The sequence below is a fragment of the Protopterus annectens genome, chromosome 13.part0, assembly GCF_019279795.1.
Source record: "Protopterus annectens isolate FY-2018-M chromosome 13.part0, PAN1.0, whole genome shotgun sequence".
Lineage (NCBI taxonomy): Eukaryota > Metazoa > Chordata > Ceratodontiformes > Protopteridae > Protopterus > Protopterus annectens.
The window spans coordinates 518252352-518271413 of record NC_056747.1 but is presented as its reverse complement, the minus strand read 5'-3'; the positions used below and the strand labels follow the sequence as shown (position 1 = coordinate 518271413).

Genomic DNA, 19062 nt, shown 5'->3' with positions numbered 1-19062 from the left:
TGCCCCCGTTTTTCTGGCGTAAGACAGGCCATCTGGGTGTTTGTGTCCAAGTTGGCACCCAGGAAAGTTATTTTCTGAGATGGTGTTAGCCTGGATTTCTCTTTGTTGACTGTGTATCCCAGAGAATTCAGTAACCGTGTTACATAAGCCAGATGTTCCAGAAGTATGTGCTTGCTGTCCGCTTGGATCAGGCAGTCGTCCAAATAAGGGTAAATTTGTATCCCTTGAAGCCTGCAGTAGGCAATTACTGATGCCAGGCATTTCGTGAATACTCTGGGCGGAGTAGATAAGCCAAAGGGCAATGCAGAGAATTGATAGTGGATTGAACCTGCAAGAAATCTGAGGTATCTTCTGCAGCTTTGTCTGATTGGGACATGCAGGTATGCCTCCTTGAGGTCCAGTGTTACCAGCCAAAAATCCTTGCCCAGCATGGGAAGAAGCTGCTGTAATGTGAGCATCTTGAATTTTGGTACGAGTAGAAATGTGTTTAGGATGGATAAGTCCAAAATGGGTCTCCAGTCGGTTCCTTTCCTTGGTACCAGAAATAGTCTGGAATAAAAACCTTGACCTTGTTCGTGAGTAGGTACCTCTTGAATAGCTTTCATGTCCATGAGCTTTGAAATTTGTAGTTGTGCCTCTGCCCTTTGATTGTGTGGCAGGTTTGGCATGCCTCTCACTTTTGGAAGAGTGTGAAAATGAAATCTGTAGCCTCTGTTTATAACGTCCAGGATCCATTTGTCTGTTGTGACAATATGCCAATTTCTTGTAAATAATGCCAGCTTTCCTCCCAAGGGTGCTGCCAGCTGAGACTTGCTTGGCATGGAAAGGGGGAAGTCATTGGGTTTGTTTCCTGTATTGTTGTGCACTGTCTTCGCCACCTCTTGGTGCTGGAGTTTGCCATTGCCTGCCTCTATATGATCCTTGTGATTGTCCTCTACCCCTTGTGCGCCTGTATCTACCTCTTTGGGGCTTGTCCGTGGCTGGAAAGGACCAGTTTTTAGAAGGCCAATTTCTGCTAAAACGTGGTGGTTGAACCTGTAGAAAAGCTTTGACAGATTGCATAGATTTGGCTTTTTCTTCCATTTTCCGTAGTATCTCTTCAGCATTAGTACCAAATAGCACATCCTTTTGTAAAGAAGCATCTAGTAGTTTAGCTTTCACATGATCAGGCAAGATTTGTTCCCTAAGCAAGGCATGTCTACGAATGACTGATCCTGTAACAGCAGCTCTACTTGAGGCCTCTAGGGCATCATAGCCACATTGTAAGGTGTGTTTACCCACTTGTTCTGCACTATGCATCATATCCTGCAACTCCTTCAAATCTGGTTGTTCTGGTTGAGACATTTTATTTCTTAATTGTGATAACAGAAACTGCTGATATTTAAGCATATGGAACTGACAATTTAAGGCCCTCATGGCTAGGGTGGCCGAGGTATATACCTTTTTTCCCCACCTTTCTAAGGATCTTGACTCTCTTTCGGAAGGTAGTGGATTCTTAGCAGTAGAGGCCTTCATTCCCTTGGGGCCTTGAGAAATGGTTTCAGGGTCAGCATTATGGCTTTTGTAAAGAAATTGGTGAGAGTTAGGAACTCTGTAGTACCTATCAGGCTTGACTGGGGCAGGAGGCAGGGAATCCGGATTAAGGCAAGCCTCCGAATAAACATCATCAAGTATGTCCAAGACAGGAGGTATCGCCAGAGGTCTGTGTTGAGGTAACAAAAGAAATTCCCTAAGTCTTTTCTTGGAATCAGAAAAGTCTTGGCCTTCCCAATGGAAGTGTTCCCTCAAGGTGCGCAAGGTTTCCCCAAACGAAAAATCCTCTGGAGGAGATACAGAAGGAATGGACTGCTCTGCATCAGAATCTTCAAAAGGGGAGTAAGAGTGTTCCTCTACATCAGAATGTTCCGAAAAAATGGAGCCCTGATCAGAAGAGGGAGAATCTTCCTCCACTCTGGGTCTCTTGTCTGGAGGGGATTGGGAACCCCTGATAAGAGTAATTAAATCCTCAGCCATTTTTAGCATCTGCTTTTTAGGCATGGGACCTGGAGATGGGCCCTGTGCAACAGAGGCCTCTTGGGATGCCTGGCTGATTTGGACTTAGTAAAGGCCTTAATGGAAAAGGAAGATGAGGGTCTAAAGACACCATGGGTGGAAGTGGACCTGTCCACATTAGGAGGCTCATCGCTCACAGTGGTTTCGGTGGTTGTAGTCTGGGCATGGGCCGAGGTACCTGCGGTCTCGGTTACAGAAGACACCGCCAAAGAAGTGTCGTCGGTAGTCAGGGACTGCATAGGCGTCTCGCTGAGAACCGGACCACGTGTAGCCGGTTTTGGCGTGGTGTCGGGAGACCGCGGACCTCGCGTGTCGGTCCTTGTCCTTGCGTTTTTGGACAAAACGGTAGTCGGAGTCTCCGACGACATTTTATAATCAAAGGCTTTACCAAAAGTGTTGGCGAACTCCGCCCGGCGCTTAATAGTGCGTTTATTGAAAGTAGCGCCAAAGCGACAGCCCAGGCGCCGTGGTCTGGGCCTAAACAAGGTATGCAGAGGGAATGGAAATCCTTATGCGGTATTTGCTTCCCACAAGAAATACAATTGTTAACTTTTTCTGACATCGGTCTGAGGCAAGAAAAGATTCCCCAACGGGGTACTTAGCTTTAAAGAAGACTTCGGTTTCCAATTTTTCATAAATTCAGGAGCTGGCCGACCGGCACTTGCGAACTTCTTCTGCTTCGGGCACCGCGCGGCAAAAAAGACTGGAGAAAATGGCGTCGGCTGTGTCTTATATACTCCTGCCTCACTGACTGTCAGGAAAGAAAGTGACAACAACCGACGCCGGACCTAGACTTTGGAATTCGGCCGACCGAGGACCCGCCTGACGGCAGAGAACCCATCTGTGATTACTGCAGCTGTATGCACGATGAACATCTGCAGTGGCAAAGCCTGCCCTGGACTTAGAGTAGAGAGTCAAACGGTAATGCTTTGTAAAGGTGTGAACAAAACTCCAAGTAGCAGCCTCTAGAATGTCTTTGGTTGGTACTCCTCTGAGAAAGGCTGCCGAAGTTGCTGCAGCTATGGTGGAATGAGACCTAATGCCCTTGGGCACAGGTTTACCATGGTGTAAGTAGCAGAAATGGATTCAGTGGCTTATCCACTTTGAAATTGTCTGCTTTGAGATAGCCTTTCCTTCTGATCCTGCAGCATATGACACTAGTAATTGCTCAGTTTTTCTTAGAGCTTTTGTCCTGCTCAAGTAGAACATTAGTTGTCTATGTACGTCCAAGGAATGCAGAATTCTCTCCCCTTTGTTCTGCGGATTTGGATAAAATGTTGGCAGATGAATAGTTTGGTTAAGAGCCACACTGGAAACCACCTTAGGCATAAAAGTAGGATTTGTCCTCAGAGACACCCTGTCTGGGTAAAATATGATAAAAGGCTCTACAGCCATGAGGGCCTGTAGCTCTGAAACTCTTCTAGCTGAAGTAATTGCTAGTAGCAGAGCTGTCTTCCATGATAAGAACTTTATATCAGCAGTAGCGGCTGGTTCAAATGGAGGCAGGGTGAGCTTTTCCAACACATAATTGAGGTCCCATGCAGGTAATGGCGATCTTCTAGGAAGCCTTAAGTTTTTGGCTCCTCTAAGATATTGCTTTAGTAAAGGATGAGAAAAGATAGGTGGGCTCTGTATTGTAATGAGCCGAAATGGCAGAGGCATGGATTTTGATTGATGAGAAAGATAGGCCTTTGTCAAGCATCTCAGTTAAGTATTGTAATATCTGAGGAATATGTGGTTCTGCTGTATCTGTTCCTTGTGCTCAATTCCAAGCACAGAATCTCTTCCATTTGTCAGCGTAAGATTTTCTAGTACTAGGTCTTCTGGCTTCCAAAATGACATCCATCACAGCTTTAATGAGTGGTGTTGTTCCTATGATTACATGATTAGCCATGCTGCCAGGTTCATTGTCTGTAGTTGATTGTGCAGGATATGATTGATTTGCTGGGACAGTAGTTGTGGTCTTTGAGGCAAGGTCCAAGCTGGGTATTGAGACAAGTTCCTTAGGATTGGGTAACAGTATTGGCGGGGCTAGTCCAGGGCAATTAACATCTTTGGCTTCTCTTGTCTGACTTTTAGGAGGACCTTGGGTAGAAGAGGCAGAGGAGGAAAAGCGTAAACTAACAGGTTTTTCCAAATGAAGGCTAGGGGGTCCGCTTTCCATGCTTGGCTGTGATAAGTCCTTGTGCAGAATCTTTTCCATTGAAAATTTTGAGGAGAGGCAAATAGATCTATGTCTGGGCTCCCCCATTTCTCTGTTATCATGCTGAATACTTGTGGATTTAGTTTCCACTCATGAGGATCCATCAGGTTTCTGCTTAAATCGTCTGCCAGAGTATTCTGTTTTCCTGGCAGGAATTGAGCTTGAAGATTTACTTGGTAGGTCAAAGCTGTGTCCCACAGTGCCATGGCTAATCTGCAAAGGGGGTATGAGTGTGTGCCCCCTTGCTTGTTCATATACCACAACTGTGGTGTTGTCCATCTTTATCAGTAGTTGTCCTGGATGAAGTAAGTCCTTGAAGGCTATTAGGGCATTTTGAACAGCTAGCATCTCTTTCTGGTTGATATGTAGATGCATCTGATTTGGTGCCCATATGCCCTGAATGCATCTTCCTGCCATGTGAGCCCCCCAGGCATAATCTGATGCGTGTTGTTAAGGTTTGGCTGGCAAGGGGTAGAGTGAAGGGCCGTCCCATGTTTTGGTGACAGGCCATTGCCCACCATAGACACTCCTGCTGCAGGCAAGGGATGAGAGGAATCATTGTTTCCAGACTGTGTGAATGCTGACTCCATAAACTTTTAGGTACCATTGAAGTTTACTCATATGCAGTCTTGCATATGGAATTAATAGGATGCAGGATGCCATGAAGCCCAGAGCCTGCAGAATTTGTCTTGCAGAAGACTGGGTTTTTGTTGCCATCAGTTTGAAGCAAGTAGTCAGTTGCCTTTGTTTGTCTGGCGTGAGATGAGCCGTCTGGGCAGTTGTATGCAAGCTTGCACCCAGAATGTTATCTTTTGGAGAGGGTACCAGTTGTGATTTCTTTTCGTTTATTGTGTATCATAGGCATGCTAGAAGCCTTTTCACAAATGCCAGGTGTCGTAGAAGAGTGTCCTTGTTCTCTGCTTAAATGAGACAGTCATCCAAGTAAGGATATATTTGAATACTTCTTTGTCTGCAAAATGCAATTACTGGTGCCAGGCACTTTGTAAAGACCCTGGGCGCAGTAGATAAGCCAAAGGGCAGTGCAGAGAATTGGTAATGCATTAAACCAGCCTTGAATCTGAGGTATCTTCTGCACAACTGTCTTACTGGGACATGCAGGTATATGCCTCTTAAGTATAAAGTCACCAGCCAAGCATTCTTGCCCAGCATGGGCAGAAGCTGTTGCAAAGTGAGCATTTTGAATTTTGGAATGTCCAGGTATGTGTTCAAAATTGATAAATCCAGTATTGGCCACCAGGCCTTGTCCTTTCTGGGTACCAAGAACAGTCTTGAGTAAAAACCTTGTCCTTTTTCCTGTTCTGGTACTGTCTGAATGGCCCCCATATCCATGAGGGACGTAACCTGTTTCTGTGCCTCTGCCCATTGGTTTTTTGGCAGGTCTGGCCAACCGTTTGTCATTGGCAGTGTGTGGAAATGGAATCTGTATCCCTGTGATACGATGTTCAGTACCCACTTGTCCTGGGTTATTAACTGCCAATTTTGAGCAAAAAGTGCTAATTTTTCCCCTATGGGTGCTGCCAAAAGATAAGTGCTTGGTGTAGGCAGAGGGAAGTCATTGGGATTGCTTTCTGTAGGTTTGCGCTTTATCCCCTCCAGATTTGGAGGTTGTTGCGCCCCACTGCTTTGACCTGTAAGAGTCTTGAGCCTGATACCTGGAACCCTTAGGGCGTCTGGATTTGCCCCTTTGAGCTCTGTCTGACACAGGAAAGGACCAATTTTTTGTAGGCCAGTGTCTACTGAATCTAGGTGGCTGCACTTGTAAGAAATCTTTAACAGTTTGCATAGACTTAGCTTTGTCTTCCATTTTCTTTAAAACCTCTTCTGCCTTAATACCAAACAGAGAATCATGCTGTAAAGATGTATCTAGTAATTTAGCTTTAACATGATCAGGCACATTTTGTTCCTTTAACCAGGCATGCCTCCTAATCACAGATCCTGTAACTGCAGCCCTGCAGGAGGCCTCTAAAGAATCAAAACCACATTGCAAAGTATGCTTTCCAACTTGTTCAGCGGCATGCAATAATGCCTGCAATTCCTTATTTTCTGTACACTCTGAAATCAACATCATTTTCTGCTTCAGCAATCCCATAACATGTTGTTGGTACTTAAGCATATGAAATTGACAGTTTAAGGCCCTAACTGCCAAGGTTGCAGATGTATAAACCTTTTTTCCCAATCTGTCCAGCGCCCTGGAATCTCTGTCGGAGGGGGTAGGGTTTTTTGCTGTTGAGGCCTTAACTCCCTTTGGACCCTGTAAAATAGTTTCAGGATCAGCACCAGGGTTTCTAAATAGAAATTTATGAGAGTCAGGGACACTGTAATACCTGTCAGGCTTACTGGGAGCCGGAGGTAGAGTCAGGGGTCAGGCTTGACTCCAAAAAAACATCATCCACAATGTCTAACACAGGGGGAATGGCTAAAGGCCTGTGCTGAGGGAGAAGGAAATCCCTGAGCCTCTTTTTTGATTCTGAGAAGTCTTGACTCTCCCAGTGAAAATGCTCCCTCAAAGTATGCAAGGTTTCTCCAAATGAATAATCCTCAGGAGGATATGCAGATGGAATAGACTCCTCAGCATCAGAATCCTCATAGGGAGGTAAAGATAATTCCTGATCAGAAGAAGAATCAGAAGAAATAGAAACCTGATCTGAAGATTCATAGTCAGTGTCTTGCCTAGGCATCTTATCTGGAGGGGGATGGATACCCCTGATCAAGGTAATAAGGTCTTCAGCCATTTTGATAATCTGTTTTTTAGGCATAGAGAGGCCTGTGCATGTGGCTCAAGTGTAGTTTTTTTAGTTTTAGAAGGTGTCTTTGCCTTTTGCAGCTTTCATCAGTTTGATATAAAAACGTTGAGTTCTGAATACACCCTCAGAAGCCGGTGCCTGCTCAGCAGCTCCAGACCCATCAGAGGGAGATATATCTGTCGATCCAATACCTTGAGTATCTTGCGGCATGCTGGACTCCACATGGGTGTCGGTAGAGGCCTGCGACTCGAAGGTGCGAAAGTGCCTCACTGAGTACTGGCGAACCGGGGTCTGGCTTAGGAGAAGCTTCGTCGTCGGATTTGGATCTCGACTGCCTTTCTCTGTCCTTTTCTTTGTGCTTTTTATGTACTCCAGTAGTCGAACTGCTATCCGATGACATCTCTGGGTAGTTAAATCTGTTTCCAAAATACTTAGATGTAAAAATACACCAAGGCTTAATAGCGTGTTGGTTAAATCTAGCACAAAACTGACAGCCAGGCACATTGTGATCAGGGCCTAGGCAAGGAATACAGTATAAATGGAAATCCTTATGAGGTATTTGCTTCCCACAAGAGTAATACAATTATTAACTTTTTCTGACATGGGTAAAAAGCAAGAAAAAAGTTTCCCCAACGGGGTACTTAGCTTTATTGAAGACATTGGTTCTGAAACTCAAACACAAATATTTCAGTAGTCGGCCGACCAGCACTTACAAAATGCTTCTGCTTCAGGCACCGCGCGACAAGAAAGACTGAAGAAAATGGCGTCAGCTGCATGTCTTATACCCCTGACGTCATGGAAGAGGAGACAGCAACTGATGCAGGACCCAAGACTTTGGAATTCAGGCTGACTGAGGGCAACCTGCCAGCAGATTACCCAAATGTAATGACTGCAACAGTGAAACACGAAGAACATTTAAAGGTTCTCAGTGCAAAAGTGGCAGAGGCATAGAAACACTTCCCTAATCGAGTCAACGTGCAAGACTCCCTGTTTGGGGGTGAATCGTGGAGCTCTCCTCAGAAATCTCTCTTCTTGGTGGCTGCCACTATCACAATGGCATTGACTGCTTGTCTTGGGGGGGGGGGGGAGAGACTGGCAAAAACCTTATCTAGGTTTCTGGGGATGGGCACATCTCAAGTTCCTCCCACACCATCTGGGATCTCAGGTCTATACAGTCATCCAGTAGGCCACCCAAAGTATTCAGAAATGCTGACTCCTCTGGAAGGTGTCTGCACTAGTGAAGCAGCTCCAAAAAATTGCCTAAACAGGTATCACCACGAGCAGATTTAGGGGATCCCTCTCTTTCCTCAAGGTCAGTATCCTCAGGTGAGAAACTGCTTCAGGGAATCCAGGTGTATCTTTTTACATTTTCTTGCTCCCATAACCTTCCATTCTGACAAAGACAGGGAGGAAGAGGCACAGTCGTGAAGCCTCCCAACAGGGCAGACAAAGCTAGCTGATGTAGGCTGTTCAGGAATAGAATGATGACTGGTCAAAGATGCTAATGAAAAAGTGGAGGGGGACACTGGTTGAAGAAATTGACCCTTTTCCCAAGAGATGAACGTATTCTCTACTTCAAAGGCAGAGGCTGGCCTCTTGGGTCCGAAGGTACCAGAACCACAGGGTACCAAAGACAACCCCGAACCTGATGAAGCTGCTCCTAGACCAAACGTTGACAGACGTGAGGTTTCCAGTGTCGAAGTGACTATCACAAAGTAGGGACCATTGACCCTGACCTAGAGACTCCAGCTTCAACACCACAGCCCCCAAAAAGTTAAGGTCTAGGCTACCAAGGAAAAAGACGAAGCTGAAGATGGGCAAATTTGTCAGATCCAACTTGAAGGGTAAAAATTCAGCCAGCTCCAAAAGCTTCAGATCCAAAGAGCGCATTGGAGGAAGCCAAAAAGATGCAGCCGAAAGTTCTAAGCCGGACCAGAATGGAAAAGGCCTAATTGCACCTGTGAAAAGGACATCAACAGCAGCTCCACATCAGAGGTTTTGATGCTGCCCACTGATCTCTATAACCAGATGGATGAAGCTATCAAAGAGAGCTTAGAAGTTCTTTTGGAAGAAGACTCCGCATGCCAGATCCAAGCTGGAGTGGCTGTGAACAGAGGTGGAGATGGGGAGGATTCTAGCAACTGCGCAAGTGGGGTGCTTTGAGAAAATGGGGAAGCTGTCTACCTGAACATGCCCCTTTGATCAAGAAGGGGCTTGAGATGCTTGGAGATGAAGAAATTTTACTGGTTTTACCAGACTTTGGTACCAAAGGTGAATGGCTCCAAGATGTTGGGGCCAATGTGGTGCCTGGGCAGCCAAGGAACCCAGAAACCTAGGGATCTTCAGGTCTGGCAAGCCCGAGGGAGCAAGTCCAGAAGTAGATGATGACGATGACCTCTTGTGATCCCGTTTGCTATGACTGGAGTCTCATTGTTGGGGCTTCTCAGGCCCAGTTTTAGGAGCCAGGGGAGAAGACACCCCAGAGACAGAGGGAGAAGCAGAAGAACCAGTGGGTAGAAACTCCTTCAACACCAGCTTAGCCCTAAGCTGGTTGATGGCCTTAGTGCTAAAACTCTACACATGGGGCATTCAGAATCTAGATGCACCAGTCCCAAACAGTAAGCACACCAAGCGTGCATCCTGAGAAGGTAACTTGTACTCACAGGAAATGCACTTTTTATAGTCCTTATCCATATCCTAACACTTAAATGAATCTATCTAAGCTACAGAAAAGACACACAAATTCACAACACAATACACAGCACACTATAACCTGACAAAAGCGCATGAGGGGAAAAAATGGATGATACCAAATACACTATCTACCTAACTACTTAAAAAAAACAAACAAAAAAAGGGTACAAACCAAGGGTAAGGGAATGATAAAATCTTACCAAATCACTATGCTAACTTCTTGAAAAAGAAAGCAAAGCAGAGCCAAGGTCAAGCTACAAACATGAATGGCGGCAAACTAGATCTGGTAAACTAAAGAAGAAGCAGGGATTTACCGGTAAGGGAGGCAGAGTCAAGTGGGCTAAAGACTTCAGAATTGGCAGGTATCAGATCTAAAGTCCCACAGGCTGACCACAGATTGAGTAGACAACATTGGACATTATACTACACAGGAGCATGTGCATTTGAAAGAAAGCTTTGACAACCACACAGTAACTGTTTCAGATAATGCACCAATAAACTAAGACAAAAATGTGGGCTAAGAAAAGTGAGACACAGGCATTTTCCCACCTACCTGTTAAAAACAGAGGAATTTAAGCAATGGACAGTGGAAATTATTCAAGAGTTATTAGAGAAGACAGAAATTTCTTCAGAAACAGCAGCTAGTGAGGGGGATAAAACAAAAATGGGAGTTAAAAAATAGTGTAGAAAAGAGAGAGAGAGATATGGTTAAGAAGTAACAGGAATTATTTACAGGAGCTGACAAAGGTTAAACTACTGGAGGATAAGGTGAATCTCACACAAGATGAGGTACAACTGCAGAGTGCTAAACAGAAAAAGTACTTGGATGCCATGCTTGAGTTTAGAAAGATTGTTAAGTAACTATTTTGATAATACTTCCGCAGCAGAAAAATTTTTAGCACGACTTGGAAAACAGGAAGCAGAAAGGGCTGTCGCCAAACTTAGAGAGCCTAAAAGAAGAAAAATAACCACAGCTCATACAGAGAGGTATTAGAGATATTTTGGAAATTTTATGAAAATTTGTACAAGGCAGAGGAATGTGGAAATCAAGAATGCCACAAATGGCAATATTTATGCCAAAGATAGAGGTAGTTGAAGCTCAACAACTAATTGTTAATACAGGAGAAGATGAGTTAAAAAAGTGAAGTATAATCAATCTGCACGAAAGTCTCCAGGAACAGATGGTATTCCTGTGGAATTTTGGAAGTTAGTAGGGAAGAAAGCGATAAAAGATCTGAAAGATTTTAACATTATTTTGAAACGTGGGGAAGTTCCAACATCTTTGAAGAAAGTTGTGGTGGCTGTACGACCCAAAAATAGTAAAGATCCATCTGACCCAGCTTCATTTGGACCCATTTCAATTTTAAACCATGATTGTAAAGTGTTTATGTCGATACCAGCTAAAATATGTCAAAGATATTGCTAAAATTGATAAATATGGATCGGTGTGGTTTTGTGGAAGGAAGGCAAATATATGACAAAATTAACAGAATGACGATGATCCAGAGGGAAGCAGAATGTAAGGAAGTACCACAATTATTAGTGAGTCTTGAACAGAAATCATTCAACATAGTAAGCTGGGATTTTGTGAGTAGGCAATTGAAGTACTTGCATTCCCTGATACAATAATAAGGATAATTCAAAGGACATATAAAGGATTGGAGGCAAGAATTAAAGCTGGGGTGTCCTCTTTCTCCTTTGTTATTTGCTTTATATTTATTGGTAAAGAAAATAAGAACTCAGAAATTCAATGATAAAACTGATTTGGAAATGAAAAAAAAGTTGGCTTTATTTGCCAACAATATTTTATACCTGATAAAACCAGAAAAGGACATCTCTGTGTGTTGTAGAACATTCCAACACAGTTTCAAGTCTACCCAGGATATAAAATTAATGAAGACAAAGCAAATGCTATTGCTGTAAACTATACATGATAAAATGAAGTTTTTAGGAGTATGGGTTAAACAGGTTTCTGTTATGGCAGCTAAGGACATGTGGAGAGAAACTAAAAAGATAATACAAAACTGAGAAACTGGAAGCTCTTGATTATGTATATGGGTAGAAAGATACAAGCAGTAAAAATGTTTTAGTCCCTTTAGTTTTATACACAGGTCATTCATATTTCATCAACCAAAAAAGTTGTGGATGGTAATAAACAGTTGAAGGATTTCATCTGGGAGGGGAAGAGGGCAAGGGTTGACTGTGAGAAGTTAATCCTTCCAATAGAAAAAGAGCTGCACAGTTAAAGCCCATATATATACTACAAGCAAAAAAGCTATAATTCAAAGTGAAAAGGGCGGGTGATGAAAGCGGGGGGGGTTCAAAAAACAAGGACAGACAGAGAGAGTAGGACTTTGGATGCAGATACTTAACAATAACAGCCATACAGAATATTATATTTGTAAAGCAGCAGAAACGTATTCCAAGAACTAAGCCAAAACGAGACTGGAGAAATGAGATTCCACCCCAAGTAAGAGTACAGAAGCTAAGCATTAGGGGGTTGGAACATACTGGAGAAAACTGGCAAAAGAACCAAAGTATTGGGAACAAATAACTAGAAAGGAAAGGTAAAAACTGGGAAGAGGCCAAGACGACATTTGGACCTCAAGTTATTGACTGCCTACCTTTACCTTAACTTACAAGATTTTAATATCAGAATAAAGGGAAAGAGAATGGGAAAGGAATAAGGGAATCCTATATGAAATACCTGCTCTGGTACAGTTTTAAGTGGAGTCTAGAACAAAAAGCTGCTGTTAAAAAAGGATAATTAGAACCAAACAGAAGAGGTTAGAAAAGACTGGGAAGAGAGATTGGAAAAGCAATTTACAAGAAAGCAATGGGAGGATATATATATATATATATATATATATATATATAGATATATATATATATATATATATATATATATATATATATGACTTGTAAAGTGCACATCAAAGTACAAAAGGTTTAGAATTTTTGCTTGGATGCGTGTGCATAGGTATTACTATATCCCAAGAAGATATCAAAGAATTTTTCCTCAGCTAAGTAGCAAATGTTGGAGGTATAATGGGGGAGAGAGAGAACTTGGAACATGCGTCTTTGGTGTGTAATGAGTTGGCAGATTTTTTAGTGTTCCCTACAGAGTACTCTGTCTGAAATACTGGGTAAGCAATGGTTGTAGCTAAGGAAATGTTTCTTTTCAGCTGAGACACAGGATCTGAATTCCTTCAACATAGCAAGGCCTTGTTAAGTTTAATTCTGTTGAATGCCAAAAAATCAGTTAGTAGAAGATGGAAATTACAGACTAAATCAACTGTATTTGAAGTGCTGAATATAAAAGAACTGAAGGAATGATCTTTAGAAAATGAAAAGAGGAAATTACATAGAAATAGAAATAAATGGAAATTATAGGAACAATACATGCATAATAATATTCAGGAGGAGGAACCTGGTTTAAGTGAAGGCAAGAACTGAATAAATTATGCAATACTGGACTGATATAAATTATAAAGACAGAAAAGATAACATGATGTATAATTTATGTAAAAGGAAAGATGTTAATATGGTTGGTTTTCTTTTCTGTTGATGTATGTTTGCCTAAGTGTTAAGTGATAATTTAATAAAGGTATCCAAATATGAAAAATAAAGATTTGACAAAAAAAACAAACCGGTCTAATTTGCTTTTAGCAATGGGCAAAAGGATTAAATAGTGCATGAAAAAGGAAAAAGAGGTAAACCACAACAGCTGTTAAACTAAATGAGTGTAACTTTAAATCGGAAGCTGTACACTATCTGCATCTCTGTATCACACATTGCTTCTTTGAAGCATGTGGAGTGCTTTTAACAGAGCTTAAAAAATAATATTCCAGGATACAATAATTAAAATGACATCTGGCAACATCTGTGTTGTACACTGTATAATCATTCTTTGTGTTTTATAAAAATAAATGTTGAGAGTGGAACAGGTTCACAAAGTGCAGAAAATGACATTTTCTTTTTAGACACAGGTGAAACCAGAATTACGTAGTGCTTTGTGTGCAGGGACATTTTATTATACTAACACAAAGGCCAGGAACTTGTGTCTTGCCAAGCCCTAAACTGTGGTTCTTCAGGCAGAAAGCTTCCACAAATGTTAGATAACTTGGTACACTTGGGTAAACATTTACTGGCTGTTACTGCTTTAGGTTTGAGCAGTAAAAATCCATTGCATGTGCACTGTTGCAGCTCTATTGATGCTGCTGAAACTCACAAATGAGAGCACAGAATGGCTCCCTTGCCAAAAAAAATCTTACACAAGAGAAGTGGGCAGAAGGAACTCCAGTGACTAACTGCTGACCTCTAAATGAAATGTAAACAGCAAGGCGGGGGAGATCATGCTGTCATTGTGAAGTAACAAACTACAGCTAGCACTACATTACAGTGGAATAATATTTTAACAGTTTAAGTCTGTAAGGGCAAGAATTCAAAAACCTATGCAGTGTTACAGAGTAAAATGGGTTACAGGCTTCTCAGTGGCCAGAGAATCAGGAACATATGGACATATTTTCTACCAAACTGACATGGCAGACAATTTTTTCTTTTTACTTCGCATCAAGTGGACTTGCTGCTTCAGACTGGAAACAGGCTGAAAAAGCTGTTTACTGTCTTTACAGGACAGTATGAAAAGCAGCAATATTCTCTTAGAAAAACTGTCAAAGTGGTCTTATCCGAATGCTTTACTTCATATTTGAAATGTTTTGTTGTTTTAATTCAGTTATTACGTTTTGTTACTAAACATACATGCAGTGTGAGAATTACAGATAAAAAAAACAGACAGCTGAGTTGTATGAATTAAATGTATGCTTAACTTCCCTTTTAGAAGCTTAAAGTGAGAGAGCAGATGCAGAAATATGTCTCTTTCTAAATGGTTGGCAAGAGAGAGTGCAGAAATGAGAAAAATATAGACTTTGGCTTTACATACAGATAGCAAAGTTCAAATAAACTACTCATTTGCTGGATAAGCTGCAGATCAATTTTAAGCAATTTTTGCTCCCTTCATAAAAATGCTGCAAATTTGTCTCATTTATTTTTTTTTAACTTCTATAATCTTTAGAAGATTGTTCATGTCATCCACAATATGTGTGCGTGGGGGGGGGGGGGGGGGAGTTGAGGGCCCCCATTACTTCTTTTGAGTCATTTACCCCGCATCTTCAAACTGTATCCCCTTATTTTCATGCATCTCACACTCAAGTGTTACGTTTTTGTACTCTCTAGGTTCCCTTGATGCTTCTGCCATGTCATCTGTTGTCTTAGTTCATGAACACTATATCACGGTCCTCCTGACTCTGTATAGATCATGAGATCCCACTACACATCAACATATATTACTGAACTAAGTGTGAACTCTTCCAAAAAATTAGGACAATTTCAGGTGTTTCCTCAAGTAACCACTTATGAACTATGTCTCTCCTTGAAAAAAAAAGTTGCAGACAGCTAGGCAGTGCAGTGGAAAAACTGAACCACGTAACACAACAAAAGTGTATTTCTATTTAGTGTGAACAAGTAATGTGCTTTTAAATAACTAGAATACTTGAAACACCTTACATGTTGTACCTCTATGGCTTTTATTTGCCTCTGAATTTTTTATGCAAAAAATTAAAAAAATGTCTACATCATCCCGATGTATAAAGCGCAACCCACAGATCACTGCATTCTCAATTAAAAAGTCTCAAGTATGCTTAGACTTGCAGTCATCACAATGATACATCAAATACATTAATATTTATGAGATGTGTACTATAAGTAACCCTCACAAGTCAGTGAGCAGAAAGCTGTTTGCTTACTGCACAAGCGCCATTTATCAGGAAACTTTAAAACACAGCAGACAAACTACTACATTTACCACAACATTTAGAAATGGTGCGTTCATAATGCTCCCTCTCCAAAAGACAGGGCACACAAACACATGCAATCTAGACGTACAACAAAAACACCTACTAATTACACAAATTCAGCATCTCACTGGAAACACTAAAGAGTCTAATTACATAAAATGAAAAATCACATACCACGTGCTATATGTCGGAAACTGTGAGAATCCTCAGGTTCTTCTTTAACTGCAACTGTTCTTATTTCTAGAGCTGAATCTGCAAAAAAAGGTTCACATTTCTAACCTGAATGTTAATAACTAAGAACAAGTTAAAGTAGACAAAAACTAAATAAAATAGCAAAATAATATTACCAATGTTATAAACAGTGTAAGAGACCACATTTCAAGTTATAAATTAAGAAGTTCACCACTGCCTAGAAAAATGAAAAAAAAAGTGTTTTCAAAGGCCTGCTTCTTACCATATAGAATAAATTCCATTTAAATTTGACATTCATCACAGACTTGGGTAAGAAGGTTGATAACAGACACTCCTTTTGGCAACCATAACTATGTGGCAGTTAGAAAATTATTCTAGCTTGCACAGACTGGTCATCTGACCAGATGAGGACCCCACCCCCCTCACTATAGCTGCTTCTACAAGTTTTCAAGACCAGGAGTGCTGCAATGAGCTGCAAATGGCTGATTAAAATCACCCTTTCCATATAAGAAAACATTCTCAGCATGGTGTTCGAGCCTAAATGCCTTCCCAATTTAAAAGCAGATTTCGTTCTACAATGAAAAGACCAACTAAAACATTAGTGACCATGTCCACCAGTTCTTTGTGATGGTTCTCCAAATTGAAGCAAACACAGGGAGCTGTCAAACGCATAGTCCCAGACTGCATACAAGACTGATCACGTAACCAGAGGAATCAATTCTTAGGTGACTTCACCAGCACACCAGAGGAGCTAACAGCTTATAAAACAATGTTCTTTTGGAACCAAGGAGATCCCTTCCTTTTTAGGGTTAGTCAGATCTAAGAGGAAAAGGCATAAGTAACAATGTGGATAACAAACCCCTCCACAGACTAGTGAAAAGGTTTGTTTCTTCCTCAATAGGTCAATGACCAGGAACTGTGTAGGTTGGGCAAAGAGCAATTCCACCAAGGAAAAGGCATCCAAGGTGTTTTTCCACAGTTGGTTCTTCAGAACAGATGGCTTCAGCCATGCCATCTTGCACAGGTTAACTTTTCAGTCCATGGCTCTAACTAAAACATCAATAGTCAAAATTGAGAAACAAAAGCACCCCACAGACAAAGCTGCAGAAAAGGGTTTTTTGGATGCCCTTCTTAACTTAAGCTCACAATGAGGAAAGCGGATCCTTGACCTTATCTGGCACCTTACTCATTACGAAGGAATAGAAGTGTAAGTGGTAAGATCAATACCTGAAGGATCTATATAATAAAATGTAACAGGACTAAATTAAGTAATTTCTCTGTTCACATCTGGTGGCAAACTGGCAAAGAGCTGTGGTCTCTTGCACCTATGCTGGTCCAAAGGCATTACTCATGAGTCAGCACTAGGAAGTACAGTAAGCTGATCTACCTAGGTGATGACTTTTAAAAGGTTGTGAATTTTCTGAAACTGACTGGGAAGCATCTGATACACCTTGATAATATCTATATGGGCAACTCTAAGAGCAGGATATCCCAGAGCTCTGTGGGCTTCTACTTCAGAAATTCCACTAGGTACTTCTTTGGAGAATGGGACGGGATAGGGTCTTAGAGAAAATCCAAGCTGTTCCTTTTAGATAAAACAGCATCTCTGAAAATGGGTCACTGGGAAAATGAGGATGGGAGAGTAGACTTGTTAGCTTTGTGCATCTGAAAGGGTGAATTTAAGATCTCATAGGACACAGATAGTGAAAGAGCACCAATTTATGCTATTTATAAATGTGAGTAAACTCTGGTACGGGCAAGTATGAGGCAGTCTGGTGGTGGGGGGACCTGGCTTGGGCTTCAGTCCAAACTTCCTTATAGTGTGTACGGCCACACCTGTAACTCAAGCACTCCAGACATCAAATGCCTGCTCACTGATGCACTCATTAGTATGCCCATTATCAACATTATATGTACTGTACTTGGAATGACTTGCTTGCTTACCTTGAGCATCTCATTGGCAGGAGAAGAGGTGCAAACCTCATTGCTTGCAGAAGACTTGTTAGTTTGAGTGATGAAACCATGGAATGAAAACTCTAAGCAGATGGGCAGATAGAGAACAGAGATCTAGGTCCTTAACTGGGTATGAAGTGAACATGGTGACATTCAAGGCTCTCCAAGCAAATTATAACCAGTCTAAGCTTGAAGCAATAATGTGCAGATACATACCATAGCATACCTCAGCCTCACACTAGCCTGTCCACAGCATCACTACAGTTAACTTATAGTGAGCCACTAAGAAACTCACTGTAGACATCATGGTAATGTCCTTGGATCAACATTTCTTTTGAACTTAGAAATAGAAAAAGGCTAAAAGCTTTTACAGTGCCTGATCCACTAGAAAGGAAAAGAACCCACACTGCAGAAAAAGATAGCCAAATATCTTAATCCCCAGTGTGACATGGGAAATCTCATCTTTTGCCTACTTTGTCTAACACCATGTTTATCACAATGTATTTATAAGATGGTAAAGGAGAGATGGTATCGTGGTCTCCTAGACATGTGATGGACTGCAGAAAAAAGGAATCTGTTCTATGGTGTTTAAAGAAACTCACCACACATAGTTGGGGGTCTGTAGACTACCATAAGCCTTCTTATCAGACTACAAAAACAGCATCTTGAGCATAGGTTCTATTGTTGAACAATCTAGGCCTCATCCCCACTTCTTCCCCAGACACTTCTTTAGGCATTTCGAAGAGAAGACAAGGGGATACAGACCAAACAATCACAATCTACTTGCAAGGAAATAACCTAATCAAGGCTCCCTTTAAAGGGCTACTACACAATGCAAGCATTTCCTTTACCCAGTATATATTTTTCTCCATATAAAATGAACGTTACACTACCATGTTTTATATACAGGTGCACATATATATATATACATATATATATATATTCATTTTTATTTTACACTTGTTGACCAGGCTAGTCTAACTGGATACATGTCCATTTTCAGTAGAGACCCAGGGAGATAAGCTCCAAACTATTCTAATATAACAGTACTACAAAAAATGAAAAGCCACAAAAGAAACAAGTAAATAAAACATTAAACTACATTACTGCTGTAGGCTAACATTGCAGAAACAGCATGAAAAGAACCATGGGTACACAGTTTAGCAACACAGTAGTTCTAGAAGCAAATATCAAGGTTAAGGGGCTGACATTTCCAAATATCAAGGTTAAAGGGTTGACATATATATACAGACACACACATATATATAAATATATATATATATATATATATATATATATATATACACACACACATACACACATATATATATATATATATATATATATA

At 41.3% G+C, this 19062-nt stretch overlaps 1 protein-coding gene across 6 annotated transcripts in view; it reads right to left on the bottom strand.

The window, feature by feature from the left end:
* Window positions 1-19062, bottom strand: part of GTF2I (general transcription factor IIi) — a 1956122-nt gene that overhangs the window by 1325528 nt on the left and 611532 nt on the right. For all 6 annotated transcript variants that reach the window (XM_044054149.1, XM_044054150.1, XM_044054148.1 and 3 more), the window contains one exon: window positions 15744-15821. In XM_044054149.1, the coding sequence (XP_043910084.1) occupies window positions 15744-15821 (78 nt within the window). The remainder of the gene's footprint in view (window positions 1-15743; window positions 15822-19062) is intronic.